The sequence below is a fragment of the Nyctibius grandis genome, chromosome 1 (assembly GCF_013368605.1).
Source record: "Nyctibius grandis isolate bNycGra1 chromosome 1, bNycGra1.pri, whole genome shotgun sequence".
Taxonomy (NCBI): Eukaryota; Metazoa; Chordata; class Aves; order Nyctibiiformes; family Nyctibiidae; genus Nyctibius; species Nyctibius grandis.
In genome coordinates, this window is record NC_090658.1 from 132,160,745 (window position 1) to 132,187,973 (window position 27,229).

General features: G+C 50.8%; 1 protein-coding gene across 4 annotated transcripts in view; it reads left to right on the forward strand.

Annotated features, from left to right (window-relative positions):
- Nucleotides 1-27,229, forward strand: part of NCOA1 (nuclear receptor coactivator 1) — a 211,785-nt gene that overhangs the window by 144,168 nt on the left and 40,388 nt on the right. For all 4 annotated transcript variants that reach the window (XM_068403214.1, XM_068403300.1, XM_068403391.1 and 1 more), the window contains exons 4-5: nt 1,546-1,712; nt 24,882-24,976. In XM_068403214.1, the coding sequence (XP_068259315.1) occupies nt 1,546-1,712; nt 24,882-24,976 (262 nt within the window). The remainder of the gene's footprint in view (nt 1-1,545; nt 1,713-24,881; nt 24,977-27,229) is intronic.

Below are 27,229 nucleotides of genomic sequence, written 5' to 3' on the forward strand. Positions count from 1 at the left end.
TGGAGTGCTGGGCATCCTGTGGAGGTTGTAACCAAAAATTAGGTGGCTTATTGAAAACCAACCTGCTAAAAGGCATCACAAGCGGTGTAGAGCAGTGTTGGGCATTTTGAGTTGTCCTCATTTCATTCCGTGATTGATGCAGAGGAAGGTATTTAGGGAAAATGTGTCTCTGTGTGTCTGTCACAGAATCACAGAATGGTTAAGGGTTGGAAGGCACCTCTGGAGATCATCCAGTCCAACCCCTGCCAAAGCAGGGTCACCCAGAGCACGTTGCACAGGGTCGTGTCCAGGCGGGTTTGAGTATCTCCAGAGGAGGAGACTCCCCCCTCCCTGGGCAGCCTGTGCCAGGGCTCTGGCACCCTCACAGCAAAGAAGTTTTTCCTCATATTCAGATGGAACTTCCCGTGTTTCAGTTTGTGCCCGTTGCCCCTTGTCCTGTCACTGGGCACCACTGAGAAGAGTCTTGTCCCATCCCCTTGACACCCCGCTAAGGTATTTGTGAGCATTGATAAGATCCCCCCTCAGTCTGCTCTTCTCCAGCTGAACAGCCCCAGCTCCCTCAGCCTCTCCTCAGAGCAGAGATGCTCCAGCCCTCGGACCATCTCCATACCGCTCTGCTGGACTCTCCCCAGTAATTCCTTATCTTTCTTGAACTGGGGGGCCCAGAACTGGACACAGTACTCCAGATGTGGCCTCACCAGGGCCGTGTAGAGGGGGAGGAGAACCTCCCTTGACCTGTTGGCTACACTCTTCCTCATGCACCCCAGGACACCATTGGCCTTCCTGGCCCCAAGGGCACATTGCTGGCTCATGGGGAACTTGTTGTCCACCAGAACCCCCAGGTCCTTCTCTGCAGAGCTGCTCTCCAGTAGATCAGCCCCCAGCCTGTACCAGTGCGTGGGGTTATTCCTCCCAAGGTGCAGGACTCTACACTTGCCTTTGTTGAGCTTCACAAGGTTCCTCTCCATGTGCACAGTTCGTTTCGGTGCCTTTGATGCTTATACTGTTGGTAAAGGAATATGTGACAGTGTCCAGGGTGGCTTCGATGATGACCGCGTTGTAGCACGTAAATAATATATTCTCAGTTCCCAGAATTTAGACTTAGTTGACGGGAGAGCGTTGGGCTTCTGCAGTGACCGGGAGCTAAAAGAAAAACTGGTTTCTCTGGTATAAAAAGGTTGATCTCATGAATATTTTTCATCTTCCTCCTGTCACCGTTGATTCAGATTTTAATTTTGGTGAACTCCGGTGGCTGTTGTTAACCTTTATGTGTGAATTTAGGGTTAAACTTGGCGACGGCTGGAATAGTGGCTGTGGCAAAATAAGAGGCTGTATCTAACTATATTTGATTATTTTAGTTATAACTAACTCCTTTATAACCATTTTTGAGAGGAAGGAAGAGGCCTGAGGTCTGGTTTTGTTGGGGGTGGCTGGCTAGCCCTATGTATCTCCCTTGGCATTAATACTGATTATTTTTATATGCATAAAAATAGTAGGAAAAAATCCTTAAATGTGACTTTTAATTCTTTTCTCTTTCTTTAACAGCAATGAAAAGCGGCGACGGGAACAGGAGAACAAATATTTAGAGGAGCTGGCGGAGCTGCTGTCTGCGAACATCGGGGACATCGACACTCTGAGTGTCAAACCCGACAAATGCAAGATCCTAAAGAAGACGGTGGATCAGATCCAGCAGATGAAGAGGCTGGAGCAAGGTAAGGCAGCAGCCTCCCACCTTGGCTTCTCGGGCAGCTTCAGAGTAAGAGGGTTCTCCTGGTACCCTTCAGACACTAAACTGCAGCAGATAATCATGACTTAATTCATGAATAATCGTGACATAATTATTCTGTTTGCAATAGTTATCCTTCTCCCACTTTTATGCAAGCGTTTGCCCTCGTTGCTTGGCTCATTTAAGGTGCCACCTTTGTTTCTGGTGGCACTTGACTCCGTGTTTGTGATTCAGCCTGAAATTATTCCTTAGATTAAAATAATCAAAGTGCTTGTTAAGCTTTCAGGATCAGGCCCATGAAGTGCTTATCAGCTCTAGTGCCGTTAACTGCGTGCAGAAACCCCCCTTTACAGCTGGGTGAGGTGAAGATAGGTGAAGACTTGGTGAAGAACCGTGGACCCTTGTTAGATCTGTTCTCCTGCCAACCAAACAGATTAGAGGGGGCGTCAGTCCACCTCCCACCAGGGAATAGGGCGCTGTAGCCAGTAAACAGGGAAGAGGTGCTTGGGAAGCCACATAAAGGTTAAAATTCACCCCGAGTGTCAGCTCGTAGACTGAATTGTAGACGTCCAAAGGGCTCAAGCGATGCACAGGAGAAGGGGTGAGGTGTATTAAGGAGGGAGTAGGACTTGTTCAGGTCCTTGCAACCCCTGGAGCTGCTGCAGGTGGGCTCCAGCTTGTTCTAATTCTAATTATATCCATCAAATGTGGTGCATATTTAATTGGACTTTAATAGGATGGTCAATCAATCAATCAATGAGGTTGGAAGAGACCTCAGGGATCATCGAGTCCAACCGCTGCCCCTACACCACCCTGTCAACTAGACCATGGCACTAAGTGCCACGTCCAGGCTTTTCTTAAACCCCTCCAGAGATGGTGACTCCACCACCTCCCTGGACAGCCCCTTCCAATGGCTAATGACCCTTTCTGTAAAGAAATTCTTCCTGATGTCCAACCTGAACCTCCCCTGGCCAAGCTTGAGGCTGTGTCCTCTTGTCCTAGCGCTAGTTGCCCGGGAGAAGAGGCCAACTCCCACTTCACTACAGCCTCCCTTCAGGTAGTTGTAGACTGCACTAAGGTCACCTCTGAGCCTCCTCTTCTCCAGGCTAAACACCCCCAGCTCCCTCAGCCGTTCCTCGTAGGTCAGACTGTCCAGACCCTTCACCAGCTTGGTCGCCCTCCTCTGGACTCGCTCCAACACCTCAACATCTTTCTTGAAGTGCGGGGCCCAGAATCACGGGATGGTTTGGATGAGAAGGGACCCTTGAAGGCCATCTAGTCCAACCCCCTGCCATGGGCAGAGACATCTTCAACTCCATCAGGTTGCTCAGAGCCCCGTCCAACCTGACCTTGAATGTTCCCAGGGATGGGGCATCTCCCACCTCTCTGGGCAACCTGTGCCAGTGTCACCACCCTCAGTGTGAACAATTTCTTCCTTTTCTCTAGCCTAAATCTCTTGTTTTTAGCACAATTACCCCTTGTGCTATCACAAGCCAGGCATTGCTGTAGGTCCTCTCAACTCACTACTATTTTAGGCACCAAATTCTGGGGCAAGCGCGGTAGCAAAGCATTCTGCTCACGTCGCACGGGCTGCCCGGGCTTCCCGACGAACCAGGACAACTGCTTTTACATTTCATTCACGTTGTGCCCGGGCTCTGAAAGGAGTCTGGGAGCGGGTGAGTGCGCCCAGGTTCCTGCTTGCTGCCACTTCACTGTTCATTAGTTTTCTTGACATTGCACAGCGGGGCTGAACATTAACTAGGACAAGCACTACTTCAAAATATTATGCCTTGAGCTTTGCTCTGTATTGCCGGCTTATCTAGTGCGGCGCCAAATTACCGAAGAAAAGAAACTTTACGTGTATTTGTTCTTAGCAGTTTACTGGGAGAGCATTTTACATGAGGAGGTAGGAAAAATACAGCAATTTTTTCAGAATATTTGTAGCCAGAGACAATTTTCTGTCCTTGTAGTTATAGTGAGTGTCAGACGTCGTGTTTCCCTGCCCATGTCCTTCATCCTCCTCTCTGTTTCTCAGCCATAAAGCTGATTAATATCTGCTAACAGCTGAGGATGTGGTTTTCTTGGTGAATGGTGACATAGCCTGCAGCGCCTGGCCGTGCTCCTTCTAACGCTCCGTTAGGAAACCCGCCTGGAGACGTGATTTGAGGTCACAGAGAGGAGCCGGGGAGTTTGACCTTTGCAGTGACGTGTTACAGAGGGCTCAGGACATCCCAGCAAATCACAGAATCCCAGAATCAATGAGGTTGGCAGAGCCCTCTGGGATCATCGAGTCCAACCATTGCCCTGACACCACCATGGCAACTAGACCAGGGCACTAAGTGCCATGTCCAGGCTTTTCTTAAACCCCTCCAGAGATGGTGACTCCACCACCTCCCTGGGCAGCCCCTTCCAATGGCTAATGACCCTTGCTGAGAAGAAATGCTTCCTAATGTCCAACCTGACCCTCCCCTGGCCAATCTTGAGGCTGTGTCCTCTTGTCCTGTCGCTGGTTGCCTGGGAGAAGAGGCCGACTCCCACTGCGCTACAACCTCCCTTCAGGTAGTTGTAGACTGCAATAAGGTCACCTCTGAGCCTCCTCCAGGCTAAACACCCCTCAGCCGTTCCTCGTAGGTCAGACCCTCCAGACCCTTCCCCAGCTTGGTCGCCCTCCTCTGGACTCGCTCCAACACCTCAACATCCTTCTTGAAGTGCAGGGCCCAGACATCCTCCCCGCTGCCAGCCCTGGAGGGCTTAGAGGTCACATCCCACCACATCTCTCCCCTCCCTGCACCTCCACCACGAGTCGTCCTCGGTTTTAACCTGCAAAGGGGTGGAGGAGCCGGCAGAAGCTTGCAGATGGATCGCACGCAGGGGCTGAGCCCTCCCTCCCATCCCCCTGCCTGCCGGGCTGCTATTTAAAGTATGAAGCAAATGCTTTTAGAAAAGATTCCTGGCTCTGGACCCCTTCCAACGTTAGTAATGTACAGTTGGCAGAACAAGCGGTTTGCGGCTGTGGCAGCAACCTGAAATTCCTCTGCCAAGACAGCAATAAACGCAGCGGAGGAAGAGGCCAGGCAGTTAATTTTTCAGCTTTTGTCCGTCCTGCAGAAGTTTTTCTGATTTTTTTCATGTCCGGTGGTTTGAGGGTTGGAGCCCTGAACTGTGCCTGCGCACGGTCGCTCGCCGGGGAAGGAGAAAAGGCCACCGACGTCTCCTGGGCGGTGTGGAGGTCAGCAAGGAGATCTCTCTGAGCATCCTGCCTGGGCACCACGTGGCAGCGGTCCGTCCATGTGGACCTCCCTCCCCTTTGCCTTCAGATTGGTGTCAACTAGACCAGGGCACTAAGTGCCATGTCCAGTCTTTCCTTAAACCCCTTCAGAGATGGTGACTCCACCACCTCCCTGGGCAGCCCCTTCCAACGGCTAATGACCCTTGCTGAGAAGAAATGCTTCCTAATGTCCAACCTGAACCTCCCCTGGCCAAGCTTGAGGCTGTGTCCTCTTGTCCTATGTCCATCAGTCACACGGAGGTGAGCTTGCCCAAGGTTGTTTTAATTCAGAGCAGCACTGCTGTGGTCAAAACCTGATGGATGGAGGCAAGCTGGACAGCTTTGCTGCTCCATGTGCGTTGTTCTTTGGCTTGTAGGGTTAGCAGGGGTGGCGTGAAGGCTGTTAGAAGCCATCAGAGCAGCGTGGTGGAGATGCAATGGAGTCAGGAGGCTGCAGGACGGGGAAGAGGGTTGATGGCCGCTGGGAAGGCAGCCGGTGCGTGGCTGCAAATGCAAAAAGAAATCATCTTGGTCAAACAGGAGAGTACAGAAATGAGCAGGGATGTTGGAAAAGCTGCGTTGATGCGCAGACCGCCACTTGTTTTCTTCCTTTTCTGTAAAATGATGTAATACTTGATGCCTACTCTGCCAGCGCTGCGGAGGTTGGGGTTACCCCTGCCCCAAGGGGAGGCAGAGCCTTGGCACCCAACGCCTCTGCGACACCAGGCTCTGTGGTGGCACGTGGGTCCACAAAGGTATTTCCCTTTTTCCCCTGGAATAGTTTTTTAATTAAACACCCTGGTTTTTGGGACCTTTGGTTTATGGAAGGGGTGATGAGCAGTGTGCAGAGATCTGTGGCTGCCCCCTCCCTGGCAGTGTTCAAGGCCAGGCTGGATGGGGCTTGGAGCAACCTGGTCTGGTGGAAGGTGTCCCTGCCCGTGGCAGGGGGTTGGGACTGGATGGTCTTTAAGGTCTCTCCCAACCCAAACCATTCTATGATTCTATGATCCGATGGAGATGGGAGGTGGCAGAGGGGTCATCTCATCTCCCTTGTAGAGCTTCCAACCTTGACCATGTCCTTTTTAAGATGAAGCCACCAAGTCTTTTCCCAAAAGCCCTCTCCATCGATAGGCTGCTTCATTTCCTTCCAGAGCAGGAGTATAAACCCAGCACCTTAACAGAACAAATCAAAGAGCACTGAGCTTTTCATTGCGCCGCCTACAAACTCAAACAGCCGCAGAGGGTTGCCCTTGAAACGCCTCCTGAGGCATCGCAAGCGACTCGACCACCGCGGCGTCCAAGGGACCTCCTTCCCCCCGTCCTTCCTGCATTGGCTCATCGCTGCTCGCTGGCGGTCGCTCCCGCTGTGCCGCCGTATGTTCGGCTTCTGCGGGAATCGGCGTGCAGAGCCGGCAGCGGCCTGGTCCAGGAGCAGCCACGGCACGGCTCCCGGCCCTGCCAGGACTCCTGGGGTGATGCTCGTGAGTTTCTGGTCCTGCGAGGTCCAAAAGCCCCAGCAGGTTTATTCTGTAGTTGCCAAAATAAAGGATTTATTCCATATTTGCTTGGATTTGTACAACTTAACTTAGGAAGGACCCCAAGTCACTGCTTGCCTTTGCAGTGCAAGGCTTCTTATGGCGATGGAGGGTTGTATGACCCACATATAACACCCTCAGCCCCAGTGAAGCCTGGCTTTGTGGTGGTGGAGCTGCTGAATTTCTTCTTGTAGATGTATAAGGAAAAAAAATCAGATCTTTATTAATGCAGTTTTATTCTGTAATACTGCTACAGAACAGTGACCTGATTTCGGGACACTTTAAGCAGGTACTAGGCGAAGAATTCGCTTTCTTTCCCAAACGTTACTGTGTTAACTGCAAAGATGACCCTCAATTCTTAAGCTTAGTTACTTAGGACAGGGAGGGGGAGAAGGCTATTTCTTGAGCCTTTACTTTAATAATTTTCAGGGGTTTTAGGGATAAGAGCATTTCCATTTCTGTCTCTTCTCAGCCTACCCAAAAATCCACAGCTTGTTCTTCTACTGCATGGAGGTGTCTTCTTTTGGGCCCAACAAAACCATGGAGCAGTTGTGTCCTCCTGACGTCTTTTTATTTGTTTTTTTCCTGAGGTGTGGCCATAATAAGATGGGCTCCTTCAGGCAAGTTTGTGCTGCTTTGTCTCTAGGGCACATCAACCCAAAGAGAAGAGGACCCTTAATTTAAGACCACCCCCCATTTGGAAGCTGACCTACTTGGGGAGGTAATTTTCCTTCTGGGTGAATACAGTAGGTTCATTAAGTGAAGTATATGAAATAATTATTGATTTTGGCTGCTCTGTTGCATACAATCATTGGGCTGTCAGTGGCTTTCCTTTAATGAAGTTTCCCTGCTGTCTTGTCATAGGCTTAGATTTGGCCCCGGATGTATTTTGTGATATACATGTACGGCTTCTGGCGCAGAGAGGTCCTGGGTCCTCGGTGGGACGTATGGGAGCCTCTTCAAAATGAATGTCAAGCTGCTTCGTGGGTTTGGGAATGCCAACATATGGTAGAGCTTTAAAAGGAGAAGAAAAAAAGCCTTGGCTTTGTGTTTAGTGGTGGTCAGAAAATGGTGAAGTTGTGGCCTGGGAAGAGGCTTCTCCCACAGCCTGCAACAGTGGCATGAGGTCTTTGGAGGAGGAGACCCTGGCCTCGGGCACTGAGTCAAGAGCCCCTTCTTGTCCCAGCAGCCGAGTGATGTGGTGTGTTATTAAAGATCATCAAATTACTCCCATAAAACCACAAAGCGAGTAATTGCGTGCAGGGTGTGGAAGCAAGTCGCAGAGCCGAGGCCCCTTGGCGAGCTTCACCCCAAAGCAGAGGAACCCAGTGCAGAGCAATTAAAGGCTGTGAGTTGGTTTCTTCTGCCCAGCTGCAGGCTCCCATGTTACTCTCAGTCCACAGGGTTTTGTGTCTGCAGCTCCTGGGGACGGAGCTCTATGTGGACTCACTTTTGCAAGCTTTGAGGAAATATCTAGCCCAAGTCCACGTTACTGAGTCTGCAAAGGAGCTGGACATCTCCAGTGGAGGAGCCTTTGGGACCTTCTCCATCTCCATCCTCCTAAATTTTCTGCAGAACCTTCTTCCACAGACTCCAGTTTGAACGTATGTTTCTTGACATCCATTGAATTGAGGCGTTTCCAGTGTCTGATTAAACCGCTCAGGTCCTTGGAACAAAGGCACTGCTGCCTCCACGCCGCTGAGGGAAAGTCCCTTCTGCATAACGTGCTCTGCCTTGTTTAGGCTTGCATTATTTATTGCATTTTATATTTTTAAATACTTTTTCATTGCAGCTCTTCCCTCTCCTCATATTGTAATCCAGTGACCTCTTGGAGAAGTCTAACTAATTTTACCTGGGCGCTGGCAATCTCTCTGTCCAGCTGGAACCATCTCATTCTTCATAAAGCTTATTTCCATCTTTGATAGTGGTGGAGTTTGACAAATGGGTTCAAAGCAGCTCTGGGAGCAGCCCAGGTTGCTGAGGGCTTTACCCAGTTGGGCTTTGGAAGCCCGCAAGGGTGGAGAAGCACAAGTGCTATGGGCAGCCTGCTCCAACACTTGGCTGGCCTTGTGGTGAAAAAGATTTTCCTCCTATCCCACCTGAATATCTCTTGCTTTACTTGCACCCATTGCTTCTCATCTTCTCACCATGCACCACTGTGAAGAGCCTGACTCCATCATCTCCTTATCTTTGTGTAGTCATGGGCAGAGCATGGCCAGGCTGCTGTCAGGTGCCCCAAAGCCATCTCTTCCCCAGGCTGAGCAAACCCCTTCCCTTGGCCTCTCAGGAATGGTGCTCCAGCCCTGACCATCTTGGTGGTCTCCATTGAACTCCCTCCAGTTTGTCTTACACTGGGGGACCCAAAAATGGACACAGTACCTAGATGTGGTGTCCAGGGTGGCCGTGCAAACAGAGCGGGTTGAAGACGAGAGCCAATGACTGCTCTCCTGAGTGCAGGTTGCCATCAGGAGAGCCAAGGGAGAGAGAGGTCCCAGGGACTCTGGACCCTGGGGAGGTCCTGCTGCATTCCCACGTCACATCTGAGCTCCTTCCTCGGTGGCCTGGAGAGCTGCCCAAGGTGGGCGTTGCTGCCAGGAGGGCAGGGTGACAGCACACCATCACTGCTGCCTTTCTGCCTTGCGTGCAGAAATGGAGATAAACTTGAACTATTCGATTCAGAGAATTCAAGTGTAATTTTTGGTAGCTTTTATGTGCTGAGTCCACACAGAGGTCCTTCAGTGGACCCAAAAGAGGACACTTTGATGCAGTGGAAGAACAAGTTGTAGAGTTTTTGCATAGTCAGAGAAGAGCTGGAAACCCCATTACTTGGAAATCCATTAAAGTGAAGGCTCAAGGAATAGGCTGAGCTCAAAGCATCCCAGCTTTAAAGGCCAGCGATGTATTATAAACAGAAGTTTAGGTCTAACATTTGAGGTTTGACTGGAGAACAAAAGCAAGCAGCAGAATGGCATCTGAGGAGCAACGGAAGTGGAAATGCCTCCTGGAAATGGAGTAAATGAAAACCGCTTTAAGGGGTTTGCATTAATTAAAGGATTTTTTAAATTAATTAATTAAAACCACATTAAGGTTTGTGTCAAATCTAAAATTAGATGGGAATCTCTTCAGGCTACAACTGTCAGCCTGCTGCTGTGGTCTCCTCTTTAAATGCATTGACTTTATCGGAGTTATCTTGATTTTGTTTGCTTCAAGGGAGGTCAGCAAAGAGGAGCTTTGCTTTTGCCTTAGAGCAGTGGTTTGCAGCCTCTGGGTTCTTCCACCTTCATCCCTGGGGTCAGGAAGGACCTTCTTGGCCAGTGGTGCTGTTGCTGGGTGTTTGCAGGTGCTGGGGGAGGAAAGCTCTTTCTTCATCCTGAGTCTGGTGGTTGGATTAACCCCGACGGAGCTGCTTGGGCTGCTAGAGGGAGGGATGCACACCGCTTTCATCCCGTCTCAGCGGCCAATTTTTCACCGTATGTTAGAGAAAGAAAAACAACCAAACCCTGGAGGCCAGATTAGACTTCAGCAGAGAGGGGGAATTCCTCCTTGGCTTTGGTAGGTACCCACTGAAAGCCCTCAAGTGTGAGGCTGATCCAAGGTAAACAGAGTGCAAACAGATCCAGTCCTTTTAACTGTTTAACTTCATTCTTCCAGGAATCCTTCTGAGATCCTGAAGAGGATGAAACCACCTGCTCGTTTTTGGTGGAAATGAGTTTCGGATCATTTCTGGGCCAGCATTGCCATTTAATTTGGTTTATTCTTCCTTCTGTTTGGTAATTACTGCCCTTCCCTACTGTGTTTCTATGAAGTCGCTCTCGTTCTCTACCTTTGCTTGACTTGTCCAACAAACCAAGCTCTCCTGGGCTTTTTGTATCAGATAGTTATGCCTTTCCTTTAATCAACACAACAACTCCTTCCTGTACTGCTTCCAACTCGCCAGGGGAGGTTCAGGTTGGACATTAGGAAGAATTTCTTCTCAGCAAGGGTCATTAGCCATTGGAAGGGGCTGCCCAGGGAGGTGGTGGAGTCACCATCTCTGGAGGGGTTTAAGAAAAGACTGGACATGGCCCTTAGTGCCATGGTCTAGTTGCCATGGTGGTGTCAGGGCAATGGCTGGACTCGATGATCCCAGAGGTCTCTTCCAACCTGGTTGATTCTGTGATTCTGTGATTCAACATCATTTTTCTTGAGTGAATTGGCCCAGACTGTCACGATTTTTCTTACCAGATGTTACCAGTAGCGTTAGGTTGTTGCTGGTACCACCCCTGGAAAGCTGGAGGTAACTGTTGGCATCTCCTCTGTCACCTTCATTAAGCCATCCTCAACATTTAGCCAAAGCTCATGTTCTTGGTTGATGAGTGCGTGACCTTCAAGTAGCAGAAAGTGGGAGAAATGAGCACAGTTTGGCAGAGCAGTCAGGTAGTTTTTCTACCATTTGGTTCTCTTTCATGTGAACGGGACAGCCCACCCTCGAGTTGGTGTGCATTTTCTCCCTGCATGACTACCTAACCTCGGGTGCCAGAGGAACACCACTGGTGACCTCTCCTCATCCTGATGAAACACCTTTATTCTCAAAATTGAGTTTCATGGAGCTTCTTGTGAGTCTCTGCTAGATCTCGGTGCTATTCAACATCTTCATGGGTGTGGAAGGACCTCCAAAATCATTACTAGACCACTACAGGATGGGTGGTATCCTGGGAAATGGTGCTTTCGAAGGAGCTCTGGAGATCCTGGAAGCAAAGGCAGTCAATGTGAACTTGGGCTGTGATGAAAAGCAAGGTGGGTTTCTCTTGGGTGATGTTACATGTGCATGGAGTTGGTGGGACAAAACTGGAGCTCAGGCATGGTATCCATGCTGGAAGGAGATTGCAAAACCCAGAGAAGGCGGAGAGCAGAGCCACGGAAATGAGCCAGGGGCTGGAGAGAATGTCTTGCAGCTTGGAAGGTTGAAGAGCTCTGTTGAGTATATCCGAGGGGGAAATAAAAAGGAGTGGGGACGTGGTGATGACACTATAAACACTAACAAGAACGGAAAATGCTGGCTACTAAAGAGGTTTTTAAATCCAGCGTAAGAGAGAATGACTCAAAGCTGAAGCCAGACAAAAACAAATTAGGACTCGGGCCCAGAGTTGCAACTGGGAGGGTGATTGCTTTGGGAACCAGCTGCCAAGGGAAGCGGTGGGTTGCGTCAGGTTTTGGCCAAACAGAAGTTCGGGGCTTGTGGTGGTGGAAGTGGATGAACTCTGATAGCTCTGCGATATTTAAGAAGTCAGACTGGACCAGGCGGAAAGAGACCTGGGGGTGCTGATCGACAGCCGGCTAAACATGAGCCAGCAGTGTGCCCAGGTGGCCAAGAAGGCCAATGGCATCCTGGCCTCTATGAGGAATAGTGTAGCCAGCCGGTCTGGGGAAGGGATCGTCCCTCTGTACTCGGCACTGGTGAGGCCGCACCTTGAATCCTGTGTCCAGTTGTGGGCCCCGCACTTCAAGAAAGATGTTGAGGTGTTGGAGCGAGTCCAGAGGAGGGCGACCAAGCTGGTGAAGGGTCTGGAGAGTCTGACCTGCGAGGAACGGCTGAGGGAGCTGGGGGTGTTTAGCCTGGAGAAGAGGAGGCTCAGAGGTGACCTTAGTGCAGTCTACAACTACCTGAAGGGAGGGTGTAGCGCAGTGGGAGTCGGCCTCTTCTCCCAGGCAACTAGCGCTAGGACAAGAGGACACAGCCTCAAGCTTCACCAGGGGAGGTTCAGGTTGGACATTAGGAAGCATTTCTTCTCAGCAAGGGTCATTAGCCATTGTCAGGGGCTGCCCAGGGAGGTGGTGGAGTCCCCATCTCTGGAGGGGTTTAAGAAAAGCCTGGCCATGGCACTTAGTGCCCTTGTCTAGTTGCCATGGTGGTGTCAGGGCAATGGTTGGACTCGATGATCCCAGAGGTCTCTTCCAACCTGGTTGATTCTGGGATTCTGTGATTCTCTTATCAGAGTAATTAGTTGCATCTCACGCAGGGGTTTGTTGGAGCGGGTTCGGGGAATTTCACACCCTTCCCTTCTCCGCAGTTTGGTTTCAACGTGCAATGTTCAAGGGATTGCATCCCTGCCCCCTCCCTCTGCAGCCGTTTGGGAAGTCTCTCTCTCCGTATCCTCGGGAATCTGTTTTATATCAACTATTGATTTCAGATACAAACTCCCTCAGGTCAGTACTATAAAAATCTCGGCCTGTGCAGCAACGCCAGGAGCATCCTCTGCGTGTGTTTATTTTATGGAGCCGTACCACCTCCAAAGCACGTCAATAAAATGCTCATCCCTGCTCTGACAGTTTTAATCTAGCTGGGCAGCTTAAATATAGACCAAGGGGAAGGGGAGGCTGCGAAGAACTGCGCAGACCTCTCCAAACAGTGCCTTTATTTTCACAAGTGAACAGTTGGTTCTTGCATCCTCAAGCTTTTAAACATCTCACACTGTCAAGAACTAATAAATCCTTTAGCACCTCGCCGGAAGAAGAGGATCTGATAGGGTGTAACAGGCGTGTGGATCATGCGGAGAGTCATAAACCACCTGTAGAAATCACTCCTCCTCTTGCCTTCTGCTCTGATGGATTAGGTTTTTCTTTCCTCTTGTTTTTTTTCTCCTTGATTCAGTCTCATTTTTAAGAGAGGCAGGAAAGGAGGAGGAAAAAATCCCTTCTTTAAAGCCCTTTTCCTATTTTAAGATGCTGCTTCTCCCCAGATGACACCCCAGCAGGATTTTGCCTCCTCTGAGCTTGTCCTCCCTCTGCTCTGGCCCCCGGTTCGTTTGGTTGATGATCAGAAGGAGGTTTGGCCATCCCGTGAGCTGGCATTGCTGAGAGGAGCAGGATGAGCGAGGTCCGTCCCACCTCTCTTCTAGCAGCCACGATGGAGGCATCTCACTTGAGCTCGTCATCAAGTGTCATCAAGTTCAGAGGGACGCTCACCCCAGCACATCTCTTCAAGTGCCCATCTCAATTGCTGACCCATCAGAAACCCCGTCAGTACAGGCATTGCCGTGCCTTAAAAGCAAGAAGTAACATGATAAACCTCTTACACGGAAAATAAAACCCAAACGTGGAGCCAGCCGTGCAAGTCCTTCCATTTTCATTTCAGATTTTCCCCTGAACAAACTGTTGTAGACCTTAATCCTCCCAACGCTCCTGCGAGCAGAGGAAAGAAAGGGAGATTTGTACAAGGAGATAATAGCTTTTATTATGCCGAGCGGTACGGTTGGGCAAAGCAAACAGACTTGCCGGGGCACGAGCGTGAGAGATGCAGGAGCAGTCTCGCTCCCTCTGGGGCCACGTTATTCCCCAGTACCCGGCTGCCAAGCTCCTCATCTGGCTACTTCTGAACAGAATCACAGAACAGAACAGAATCAATGAGCTTGGAAGAGCCCTCTGGGATCATCGAGTCCAACTGTTGCCCTGACACCACCATGGCAACTAGACCAGGGCACTAAGTGCCATGTCCAGTCTTTTCTTCAACCCCTCCAGAGATGGTGACTCCACCACCTCCCTGGGCAGCCCCTTCCAATGCCTAATGACCCTTGCTGAGAAGAAATGCTTCCTAATGTCCAACCTGACCCTCCCCTGGCCAAGCTTGAGGCTGTGTCCTCTTGTCCTAGCGCTGGTTGCCTGGGAGAAGAGGCCGACTCCCACTGCGCTACACCCTCCCTTCAGGTAGTTGTAGACTGCACTAAGGTCACCTCTGAGCCTCCTCTTCTCCAGGCTAAACACCCCCAGCTCCCTCAGCCGTTCCTCGTAGGTCAGACCCTCCAGACCCTTCCCCAGCTTGTTCGCCCTCCTCTGGACTCGCTCCAACACCTCAACATCTCTCTTGAAGTGCGGGGCCCACAACTGGACACAGGATTCAAGGTGCGGCCTCACCAGTGCCCAGTACAGAGGGACGATCCCTTCCCCAGACCGGCTGGCTACACTATTCCTCATAGAGGCCAGGATGCCATTGGCCTTCTTGGCCACCTGGGCACACTGCTGGCTCATGTTTAGCTGGCTGTCGTTCAGCTTCCCCTAAGCCCCATGGTTTCATCACAGGGTGTTTGGTGGCACCTAAAGCCTCACCAGAGCCTTGGGTAGAGAGCCAACGACACCATTGGGATGGTTTTAAATGATATTTCTCACTGTTCCTTCTGCCCTCGCTATTTAGGAAGTCTGCCTTCCAAGACAGGTTTTCATTAATTAATTAAACTGCCAGTCTCAGCTAACTACCCTTTAAATCATTAAGTCCAGATGACGATGAGCGGGAGTGATGGATCAGGTTCCTCAGGCTGATGTTTGCACCAGGTTTGGTGCAGCTGCTGCACTGAGACAGTGAATTAAGTGTGTGGATGGTTTCTTACGGGAGCAGGGAATAGTTTGGACCATCCTAAATTCTTAAAATAGTGGATATGGTCCTTAAAAAAGTAGTTGCAGGTAGCTGCACCTTGACTTTAGGTGCAGAACCCCATTGCATGGGTCTGTGGTATTTCGACAAGAAAACAGTCTTCACCTGCATGGCTTGGTCTATCTTCTCCAGGTGGATTCCTATACCAGGAGGCTCCATCTTCTCTAGGTGGCTTCCAATACTGTGTGGCTTCGTCTTCTCTGGGTGGCTTCCCATACCACATAGCTCCATCTTCTCTGGGTGACTTTCCGTACCAGGAGGCTTCCTCTTCTCTCGGTGGCTTCCCATACCACGTGATTCCTTGTTCCCTGGGTAACTTCACATACCACATGGCTCCATCTTCTCTAGGTAGCTTCCCATACCCTGTGGCTCACTCCTGCCCATCCTTGTCCCCCCACAGGGGCATCTCATGACCTGGAGCTGCACTTGCACTTACTGACCACGCTCACGTGCATGTGTTACAGCAACCACTCGGTTCGTTTACACTGCACCATGAAGTCTGGTCTACCTCCAACAGACAAAGTGAGTTGATCCCCTCAATAGCTGCAGATTCACAGCTCTCCCTTTGCAGCTGAGGAGAGACAGATGGCAGGAGCGAGAGAGACGGGTTTGGAGGAGCGGGGCTGGGAGGGGAGTGCTGCTGCGTGTGTGGGAAGTGTCAGCTCTCCTCTCCCCATGCTCGAGCTTTGCATTGTCCGCACGCTTTGGCAGGCGTCCCCTCGCCAGTGCAGTTCACATGTTTGACGTGCCTGTGCAACTTGAGCATCAAGCTGCTTTCACGGTTGACACGAGTGAATTTTTAATAGTAACTTCTCATGGACTTTAGCATGCAGCGTACCAGGGCTTCAAGATGTCTTGAGAAAAGACAGAATCACAGAATCAATCAGGTTGGCAGAGCCCTCTGGGACCATCGAGTCCAACCATTGCCCTGACACCACCCTGTCAACTAGACCAGGGCACTAAGTGCCATGGCCAGTCTTGTCTTAAACCCCTCCAGAGATGGTGACTCCACCACCTCCCTGGGCAGCCCCTTCCAATGGCTAATGACCCTTGCTGAGAAGAAATGCTTCCTAATGTCCAACCTGAACCTCCCCTGGCCAAGCTTGAGGCTGTGTCCTCTTGTCCTAGCGCTGGTTGCCTGGGAGAAGAGGCCGACTCCCACTCCACTACAACCTCCCTTCAGGTAGTTGTAGACTGCAATAAGACAAAGAATTAGTCTATTTCTTTGCAAAATTAATTAAATTGGATTGTTAAAATGGTGTTGCGATGTATTTTATGCCTGCAGGAGGAGAATGAAGGCAATGCCAGGCCTGAATTAAAGTTGAGCGGGGGGAGCTACATGTAGCCCTTTCTCATCTCTGCAGATTCGGCTGTGCAGAGTTGACACAGTTTTTGAACGAATTAAATTCTTCAGATTGGAGATAAAAGTTTTTCTTCTCCCTTTATTCCTTCCCCCAGCAAGATGGAGATGTTCTACCTGCTTGATCTCAGCGTCAGCTCTAAAAAAGTCTCGGCTCCTTGTGCCTGTTCTCTCCTGTCAGCATTCAGCGCTCATTAATTTTGCATTCACTCCGCACCGTATAATTTTTCTTGACATTGTTCAGACAACCAGCCTTTTTTACTTAAGACATCTCGACACCATTAATGTTTAACTCTCAAAGATGTGAAGACAGAAAGAAATACCCTTTTCCTTCTGTTCCAGCAGCAGCGTGCTTTGCTCTGCTCTCTTCACCGTTACACAAGGATTTTATCAGAAGCAGAAAAATGAAGTTTTCCATATAAACGTTGACAAAGAAAGTGATGTTTGGTGGTTGGAGCAGGGACCGGAGTCTTTCTGTCTGAAAATGAGGAGAAACTTCTTTACTTTGAGGGTGCCAGAGCCCTGGCACAGGCTGCTCAGGGAGGGGGGGAGTCTCCTTCTCTGGAGACATTCAAAACCCTCCTGGATGCAACCCTGTGCAACCTGCTCTGGGTGACCCTGCTCTGGCAGGGGGTTGGAGTAGATGATCTCCAGAGGTGCCTTCACAGAATCACAGAATGTTAGGGATTGGAAGGGACCTCGAAAGATCATCTAGTCCAATCCCCCTGCCGGAGCAGGATTGCCTAGACCATATCACACAGGAACGCGTCCAGGCGGGTTTTGAATGTCTCCAGAGAAGGAGACTCCACAACCTCTCTGGGCAGCCTGTTCCAGTGTTCGGTCACCCTCACTGTAAAGAAGTTTTTCCTCATATTTATGTGGAACCTCCTGTGTTCCAGCTTCCAACCCCAACCAGTCTGTGATTCTGTCTTGGATCTTAATCTGTATTCCTGGTGCTGTCATATGCTGATGGTGCACGATGCTCTTTGCCTTGGGGCATGGACAGATGTGCTCTTGAAGGTCCATCTGGAGTCCTTCAAGAGAGAACCACCACTTGGTGAACCACCATGGTGTGTGAAAGCAGCATGGGTTGAAGTTAACCCTGGTGGCTTTTGGGTTGCAAGCATTCATGTGGCATGTAACAGCATCTCAGCTCAGAAGATCTCAATTAACTGCTTAATCCACTCCAGCAAGAGCTGCAGAATCACAGAATCATAGAATGGTTTGGGTTGGAAGGGACCTTAAAGATCATCCAGTTCCAACCCCCCTGCCACGGGCAGGGACACCTTCCACCAGACCAGGTTGCTCCAAGCCCCATCCAACCTGGCCTTGAACACTGCCAGGGAGGGGGCAGCCACAGCTTCTCTGGGCAACCTGGGCCAGGGTCTCACCAAGAAGTGCGCGTGGTTATGCATTGGGTTTCTTCAGTTGGAAAATGGGGGTGTTCATGAAGAGTTGTATCTTAGGCTCGTTAAAGGGAAGCACGTGTCTTGTCCATCCTCCCTGAGGTCCTCACTTGGAAGGATGTCACAGGTTGCCATTCAGTTGAGTGTGTAGCGGTTGGTTAGGACAAGGACAATGCTGAAATGTGTTCCCAGGTGGCCAAGAAGGCCAATGGCATCCTGGCCAAAGGGTTATTAGCCATTGGAAGGGGCTGCCCAGGGAGGTGGTGGAGTCACCATCTCTGGAGGTGTTTAAGAAAAGCCTGGACTTGGCACTTAGTGCCATGGTCTAGTTGCCATGGTGGTGTCAGGGCAACGGTTGGACTCGATGATCCTAGAGGGCTCTTCCAACCTGGTTGATTCTGTGATTCTGTGAAATCCAGTGTCCCACCTGCAAGTCTGTGCTGGTGGATGAATAAGTCTACTTGGTTTAGTCCTTTTAGGATGTGACGTTTTATATAGTGGTTGGAGAGCTTAACTGCTGGGACCAGCCCATGGGCTTTAGTGAGACTTCCCAGTGCCACCGTGGGTTGGCAAGGACCAATGTCTAGTGACCATGTGGTCACTAGAGCCCATTTTATACACCCCAAGGGCTTAGTTTCCTCCCCTGGCTGTGTGGCTGGTGAGATGTGTCCTCCTGACATGTGCTTTTGCATGTGTGTCGATGGAAGAATGTGTTCATGGTGTGTCTGAAGAACCATTTGGGTGTGTGTTGGTGAGGACGTTCTCCAGGACGGCACAGAAATACTCAGGGCTGAAGCAAGCGCTGTGTTGCCAGCTCTGGAGGTGCAGGAGTTATTTTTTCCATTGGAGTTAGGTGGTGAAGTCAGGAGTTCAGCTCTCACCAAAAAGGAGAGAAGAGAGAGAGCAAAACCTGGTTGAGTGCTGGTTATGGAGGAGGGCTAGGGGATACCAACACCCCGCAACAAACCCAAAAGTGAGACTCTATCTTACGACAAGTATTTAAAATGGATCAGGCGAATCTCCTCAAAAAATGCCTTTTTCTCTGCTTTGGCTGTAAGGGGAGCATGAGGCGAGTAGCTCAGGTGGAAATATCTCCATCGCAGATGTCCCATGCTCAGTAAGATGGATCCCACCCCAACGTCCTGGCACTCACGCCTGGCGTTACGGCATACGGTTGAGGAGCACCCTGGGGATTGTCACCGATAGACTATCGCAATGGGTGGTGTAAATTCATAGAATCACAGAATGGTTTGCGTTGGAAGGACCTTAAAGACCATCCAGTTCCAACCCCCTGCCAAGGGCAGGGACACCTTCCACCAGACCAGGTTGCTCCAAGCCCCATCCAACCTGGCCTTGAACACTGGCAAAGCAGGCGAGTGCAGGGCTCTGAAGGAGCCGTGCTGATTTCTGAAAGCCAGGATCTGCTCTTCTATTTCTTGCCCTGGTATTTTCAAGCTCTGAATCTCACAGATTGTATTTTTCCACAGTTTTTTGAATTCATAGATCAGATAATTCCCTTCCTCCTACTAGAATAAAAAGTTACACAACCTAAGAGCTGCTGATTTCCATACAGTGTTTTAGAGAAATCTGGTATTTGTGGAAGGTCTGGGTTTGCTGCATCTGCCTCCATGTGAATACGCTGATGTTAAATCAGGAGAGCGTTGGGCAAATGTCATCTTCCACAGCTTGAATTTTGGCTTAGAGTACCTCCAAGGAAGCCATCATTGGTGTGGTCCAAGCATGTGCCCTGTAGGCTATGTAGGATGATCTTCCTTGGAAGTTGGCTTCATCCCCCAGTTGAGGCTGGATCTTCCTCTACTCATTGATCCCTAGGGATGGGGAGGAGAGCGCTTGGGCTTGCTGGGATTCAAGAGGAGGCTGAAGGTGAACTCAGGACCTCAGGTCTCCCTGGATGGACAGGCCACCACCACCATCAGCAGCCAGTGATGCTCGGGGGCTTTCACAGAATCACAGAATCAGTGAGGTTGGAAGAGCCCTCTGGGATCATCGAGTCCAACCATTGCCCTGACACCACCATGGCAACTAGACCATGGCACTAAGTGCCATGTCCAGGCTTTTCTTAAACCCCTCCAGAGATGGTGACTCCACCACCTCCCTGGGCAGCCCCTTCCAATGGCTAATGACCCTTGCTGAGAAGAAATGCTTCCTAATGGCCAACCTGAACCTCCCCTGGCCAAGCTTGAGGCTGTGTCCTCTTGTCCTAGCGCTGGTTGCCTGGGAGAAGAGGCCGACTCCCACTGCGCTACAACCTCCCTTCAGGTAGTTGTAGACTGCAATGTCTACAACATGTCCCTACCCTGACAGATAGCCTTAGACATGTCTTCCTCCTTGAGTACAGTTGAGAAACACCAAAGGGTTCCCATTTTTATGGGCTAGATCCCCTCACCTGCTGCTTTCCTACATCAACACCATTGTCTTTTTATCCTCTTGTGCCTCTTTTAAACCAGTTTTTTCCTGCCCCACTGGAAGATGCACTTGGTGTCCACCTTCTGCCCAGGAGTTTATTTTCGTGGCAGTTTATTTTTCCTGTTGGCTTTCCTGGACTGATGAACCCCGTAGTAGGCACTAATTAATGGCACAGCTTTCTGTCATGCTCTTGATCTGTGGGTGCACTGACTTTGTTCCATCTGATTTTAATTAACTAAAGAAATCAAAGCTCCTCATTTGGGAAATTACATGTGGATTTTTTTGCCTCGCTCATCTTTTAAAAAGCAGATAGAGCAGATCCTGGCTGAGATCTGGGGGGGGTTCAGCCGACACAGCCCTCCGGGAGGCTGCAGAGCTGTGCTGGATGGGAGAGGGATGGGGAGTCGTTGTGCCTGGTCCTCCATCGTGTTTCCCAGGAATCACATCAACTTCTCCATCTTGCCCTGCTCTGTCATCCTTGGTACCCACCAGGGTACCCAGCACCCTCTGGGAAAGGCTGCAAGTCCTCTTTGGTTGGACTATTTGCCTTTGAGCTGTTGAATTTTTAATAGAAAAGTCAAACCCCAAAGACTTCTCAGGCTTCGAGCGTAAGAAATGAAAAATGAACATTACCCATAGAAACGTTGGGTTGAAAAAGAGCCCCTGGAGAGCGCGGGGCAGCGGTTGGGTCCTGGCCATCACGCCCGCGACCATGGGGGCCTCTCCATGGGGTCTTCCTCAGGGAGTGGCACGAGCTTCCCACAACTCAAGGCAAAATGAAATATATTTCAAAGTTTTGTGCTGGGCAAGTGGAAACAATTGTTCTGCTTTTCTGTCTTCATGACGTTTCTCGAAAAAAACCCTTGTTTTGAGTTTTTTATGTCCTGGTTTAAAGACCCACATGCAATGGATTATTTTGCAGATATTCCTTTTCCTAAAGCTGCATTTTTTTTTTTTTCTGGGGAAAGAAAGAGTTTCAGCTACAAAATTTTGAACAAAGAGCAGAATCAGACAGCTTGTGTTATTTTAATTTCAAAGTGCCCATTTAAGGGAGGGAGAGACAGGAGTGCTTGCCCTGGGTGCTACGGGTGAAGCTCTATGCGATGGAGCCTGCAGGGCTGGAGCTGGCTTCCCAAGACTCAGCAGATGGACATCAACGCTGGACATCTTCCCCCCTCCACCTCCACCCCCTTCACCCCTATTTTCCTTCCCCTCACACCCTCTGCTTTGGAGTGGCTCTGCGAGGTGTCCCCTAAGCCCCCAACCCCCCTTCCCTGTGGTCCTGCCATCACTCTGGTGGCACATCCTTGCTTCTCCAAGCCCTTGGGAGTCCAGGTGCTCTCCTGGCCCCAGGTTTGTTGTGTTTTGGGTAAAACATGACATGTTTTTGGGTAAAAAGCAATGAATTAAGGCCTTTTGGGGGACTTTTCCCATTGTTTGGCTGTGGCTCCCACCCTGCATGGTCTTGGGTGTTGCTCTGGGGAAGGTCTCCAGCTATGGATGCTGGAGGAGGTCACAGTTCCTCTCCAACACTTGTCTTTTCTGTACCTTGGATGCCTGATTTTTTCTCTACTTTGGATGCCTAATTTTCTCCAGGTACAGGGTTTCGGGTACAGAGGTCTTGAAGCAGAGGGAGGTGAGCGCAGGATCCTGGGGATGGTTTTGCTGTGCCCTGTGCCACCAAAAATGATAGTAGAGAAAGAGCAGAAAACCTACCAAAGGGATGTAGGCAGCTAAAGACAACCAGGATGTTGGAGAAATAAAAAACAATAATGCAAAGAGGGAAAAGAGACAATGAAAGGGGAAACCCCCAGTGAACCTATTCCTGTGTGGGCAGGGGGTTGGTGGCACCTGCTTGCCAAAGCCACATCGTTCAGCTTCATAGAATCATAGAATCACAGAATGGTTTGGGTTGGGAGGGACCTTAAAGCTCATCCAGTTCCAACCCCCTGCCACGGGCAGGGACACCTTCCACCAGACCAGGTTGCTCCCAGCCCCATCCAACCTGGTCTTGAACACTGCCAGGGAGGGGGCAGCCACAGCTGCTCTGGGCAACCGGGGCCAGCATCTCACCACCCTCACAGGATTTCTTCCTAATATCTCATCTCAATCTCCCCTCTTTCAGTTTAAAACTGTTCCCCCTCGTCCTGTCACTCCATGCCCTTGTAAAAAGCCCCTCTCCAGCTTTCCTGTAGCCCCTTCAGGCACTGGAAGGTGCTAGAAGGTCTCCCCGGAGCCTTCTCTTCTCCAGGCTGAACAGCCCCAGCTCTCTCAGCCTGTCTCCAGAGCAGAGGGGCTCCAGCCCTCTGAGCATCTCCGTGGCCTCCTCTGGACTCGCTCCAACAGCTCCGTGTCCTTCTGTTGGTGCCCCCAGAGCTGGACGCAGCACTGCAGGGGGGGTCTCCCGAGAGCGGAGCAGAGGGGCAGAATCCCCTCCCTCGCCCTGCTGGCCACGCTGCTGGGGATGCAGCCCAGGACACTGTTGGCTTTCTGGGCTGCCAGCGCACGTTACCGGCTCATGGTGAGCTTCTCATCACCCACCACCCCCAAGTCCTTCTCCTCAGGGCTGCTCTCCATCCATTCTCCACCCAGCCTGGATTTGTACTTCACTCCATGTGATGTGGTTTTGAGGCAGAGGGTCTGAGCTAGTTTTTAGGGGGGGTACATATCGCACTGCCACTTTTGGGGGAGAAGAAATAACGTCTCAGATGAGCTGTTTGCCTTTCCCGTATGCGCTCTTGGCTTTGGGCTTTAATGAACAAAAAAAAAGGACTTTCTGCACTGATGTCTTCTAAAATCACCCCCCTGTTTCAGCAGCTTGCCACCCCGCTGTCAGCCCTCGCCTTGCCGGGGTGTTGCTTTTTACTCCCCTCACCTCCCACTCCTTTCCCCCCCCCAGCATCTCTCCATGCCTTCCTTCCACTGCAGGAGCTGCACGCTGAGAGCAGCCTGGCCAGCAGCCCCGGACGCCGCTGGGTACCACCGGGCTGGGGGACAGGGAGAGCGGCTCTCGGTGATGCAAAATCTGTTCCTGTTGCCTTGTGCTGCTGGCCATCACCTCCAGCATGAGGGCATCCGAGCGTACCGTGCCTCTTCCAGTCCCAGCGTGCTTGAGCAGCATCCTCCATCCCTCACCAGCCTTGCGCCTTCCCCATCCCTTCTTCTGATCCTGCAAAGAATCAGCAGCTTTTAGCCAGGAGGCTCATGTGGCTCCTTCTAGCCAGGAGGCTCGTGTGGCTCCTTCTAGCCAGGAGGCTCGTGTGGCTGTGATTGGTATTGGGACTGGTCCTGTTTAACATCTTTGTCGGTGACATGGACAGTGGGATTGAGCGTGCCCTCAGCAAGTTTGGGGATGACACCAAGCTGTGCGGTGTGGTGACACACTGGAGGGAAGGGATGGCATCCAGAGGGACCTGGACAGGCTGGAGAGCTGGGCCTGTGCGAACCACATGAAGTTCAACAAGGCCAAGTGCAAGGTCCTGCAGGTGGGTCAGAGCAATTCCAAGTCCAGGGAGGTGGTGGAGTCACCATCTCTGGAGGGGTTTAAGAAAAGCCTGGCCATGGCACTTAGTGCCCTGGTCTAGTTGCCATGGTGGTGTCAGGGCAATGGTTGGACTCGATGATCCCAGAGGGCTCTTCCAACCTCATTCATTCTGTGATTCTGTGATTAAACAGTGATTAATCTCCTTTTTGCAAATACCCCCACAGCCCCAGACGTGCCCGGCTGGCGCTTCCACTGCCAGCCTCCCACGTCGCTCCCAGCCCTCGGGGTTTATTCTCACCCGTGTCCTGCGGAGGTGGGGATGCTGCTGTCCCCAGTCCTTCCCGGATCACATCTGGAGAGGCTGAGGGACTCTCCACGAGGGGAGCGGGGAGGTCGGGGGCAGCGCCAGCTTTCCCAGGGGAAAACGGTTGTGGATGTGGAGAAGCAAAACGCAGGAGCCCTGAAACGCCAGCAGCGTCGTGGCTCCCTCACCCGCCATCGCTGGCTTTATCACATCCCACTTGCCACCCGCCTTTTGCTGCTGGATTTATCCCCAATCCCCCGGAGTAGCTGCGCGACGTGGCTAGCACCTTTTGGGGGAGTGCGAAATAAATACCAGGGCCCTCTCTCTGGGCTTTTTGGGTCGGGGTTTTTTTTTTCCCAAAGGGATTATTCAGCAATACAGCGTGAGAGTTTCTGGCAGAGCTGGGGCTGGGCTCCTCCCGCAGCATCACCCGCTCCGTGCCGGGTGCTCTCCTCCCGGCCCCGCTGCCTCCTGGTTGGCATCACCCAGGATGCTCCCAGCTCATCAGTGATAGGAGATGGGTTTTTTTTTTTCTCTGACAGGTTTTCTTTGGCACAGCCCGTTCTCTGTGAATTCCTCCCAGCAGTTATTTCTTAAAGTGTTGTCCAAAAAGCTCCAGATCAAATACCGTAGCTTGCACTAAACTGGATATACCATTTCCTTTTCAAAATGTTGATTTTGGAAGCCTCTTTCTGCAGGCTTCTGCTTGAGAAGGGTTTTTCTTTCCTGCTAGCGGTAGGTTGTGATCTACTTAGTGCCTTTATTTTATAATAGTGAATAAATAATTAGAAATGACATTGTATCTTCATGGGACTGAAGGATGGAATGAAAATGCTGGAGGTTTTTTGGTGCAGCTCCTGCGTTGCCTGTATGACAAGCGGTCAACATTTTGTTTATTATTGGTAATAATTCAGTAGTAAAATGATGGGGATTTTTTGGCTAAAACATCCCTTTTCCTTTGGTACAGAGAAAGCAGCTGATGATGAAGTCCAGAAGTCTGACATCTCGTCCAGCAGCCAAGGAGTGATTGAGAAGGAGTCTCTGGGACCTCTTCTTCTGGAGGTAGGTGTTGGAGTGAGTCCAGAGGAGGGCAACCAAGCTGGGGAAGGGTCTGGAGGGTCTGACCTCCGAGGAACGGCTGAGGGAGCTGGGGGTGTTTAGCCTGGAGAAGAGGAGGCTCAGAGGTGACCTTAGTGCAGTCTACAACTACCTGAAGGGAGGTTGTAGTGGAGTGGGAGTCGGCCTCTTCTCCCAGGCAACTAGCGCTAGGACAAGAGGACACAGCCTCAAGCTTCACCAGGGGAGGTTCAGGTTGGACATTAGGAAGCATTTCTTCTCAGCAAGGGTCATTAGCCATTGGAAGGGGCTGCCCAGGGAGGTGGTGGAGTCACCATCTCTGGAGGGGTTTAAGAAAAGCCTGGCCATGGCACTTAGTGCCCTGGTCTAGTTGCCATGGTGGTGTCAGGGCAATGGTTGGACTCGATGATCCCAGAGGGCTCTGCCAACCTCATTGATTCTGTGATTCTGTGAATCCTTCTGTCCTCTGGAAGATAGGGAGGGTGAGGAGGGCACTCTGCATTTTGGTTGATATCAGTAAATCAGAATTAATTGTGTCTCAGGACGAAGGTCTGAGTTGGACCTGATGGGACCATCATGTATGGAGAAGGTTAGTTTGTGAGATTTATTATATTCTATCACAGGCCCCAGAGATAAACTTCAAATCCTGAATCGTTCAGCTGGTAATTTCCCAGGGGGTGGTTGGGGTTGGGGCTGGGGGGGTTCCTCCCTGGGGAATGCCAGCACCATCCTGCAGCCACCTTCTTGCATTGAAACCGCCTGATAAAATTACACATTCAAAGACCAATAGGGAAGCAACCTCCTCATCTGATTCATTTAATTAACGGTAAGACCGTAATTGCTGACATGACACAGTCCAACAATTTACTCTGAGGTTTCTGTCGGGAGCCCAATAGCTGGGAGGTGAAATGTGGCATCATTTTTGAGACAGAAAGCCAGCCTGGGTTTCAGGATTCCTGGGGAGAGAGACTCTCCCCAGCCACGTTTTTGGCCTCTTCTGGATCTCCAAAACGCTCAGAGGCCGTGGCGAGCTCTCCTGCCCTGTGATGCAATGCTTTTCCAGACCTGCTTCATCCCTCCTCGGACCACACTGGAGTGAAGGTGTCAAAATGAATAAAACTCTGCAAGAGTTGACCCTGCAGATGGAGGAGCTGATGGAAAAGGGATGGGAAGGGGGTCGGGGATGTAGTTGGGATGCTCTAAACCCAACCGTATCCCTGGACGGAGTTGCAGGTAATAGAAATAGCCCTGGAAAACCTGAAGTCATCATAAAAAAAAAAGGGAATTCATTAAATCAGCGAGCTCATGGCTAAAAATTACCCCGAGGGCTTGGGTCGGGTATGGAGGCATCCTTGCTGCGGGAAGGAACGCAGAGGAACCTTCCTGCTCAGTCGATGCCGCTTTGTAAACAACCTCCCCCGGATTATCTGATTGAAAATCCATGTTCAGATTAGGGTTATTATCTAAGGAATAATTTGCTAATTGGCCTCCTCGTGCGTGAAGCCTGGAGATGCTGACCCTGACCCGTGCCCGTGCTCCGGGGCATCCGTGGCTGCGTGGAGCACTTGGAGGATGCCAAGCCCTTCCCGTGCTGAGTTGATTTTCCATGCAGCTTGACCATGAGAAGCAATTTGTGGTTTCGCAGGTCCCCGAGCAATCAGCAGCCTCCTGTGCCTAAAAACATTCCCCAAAGGACTTCCAGCTTCTTCTGGGTGCGCTGGGCTCGGTTGGGGTTTTCAAACCCGGAAAGGCAGAGATAAAAAGGGCTGTTAAAGAGCATCTCTCTCATTTTTAGGAAGGTTTTTTTTGCCTCTTGACCTGTTGTTTGGGCTTGACTTCCATAAGCAATTGCTTCCATAACCTTCCATCAGCTTCTCCAGGGAAGGTTCAGGTTGGACATTAGGAAGCATTTCTTCTCAGCAAGGGTCATTAGCCATTGGAAGGGGCTGCCCAGGGAGGTGGTGGAGTCACCATCTCTGGAGGGGTTGAAGAAAAGCCTGGACATGGCACTTAGTGCCCTGGTCTAGTTGCCATGGTGGTGTCAGGGCAATGGTTGGACTTGATGATCCCAGAGGGCTCTGCCAACCTCATTGATTCTGTGATTCTGTAATTGTGCTGATAAGGTAATTTAATATTTAAACCATGGACAAATGCCCAGTGTTGCTGCTGGAGGAATGGGGGCTTTAGGGGAGGCGTGGAAGCTGGCTCCCCACCGGCTGCCACCTCGGAGCTCCTTCC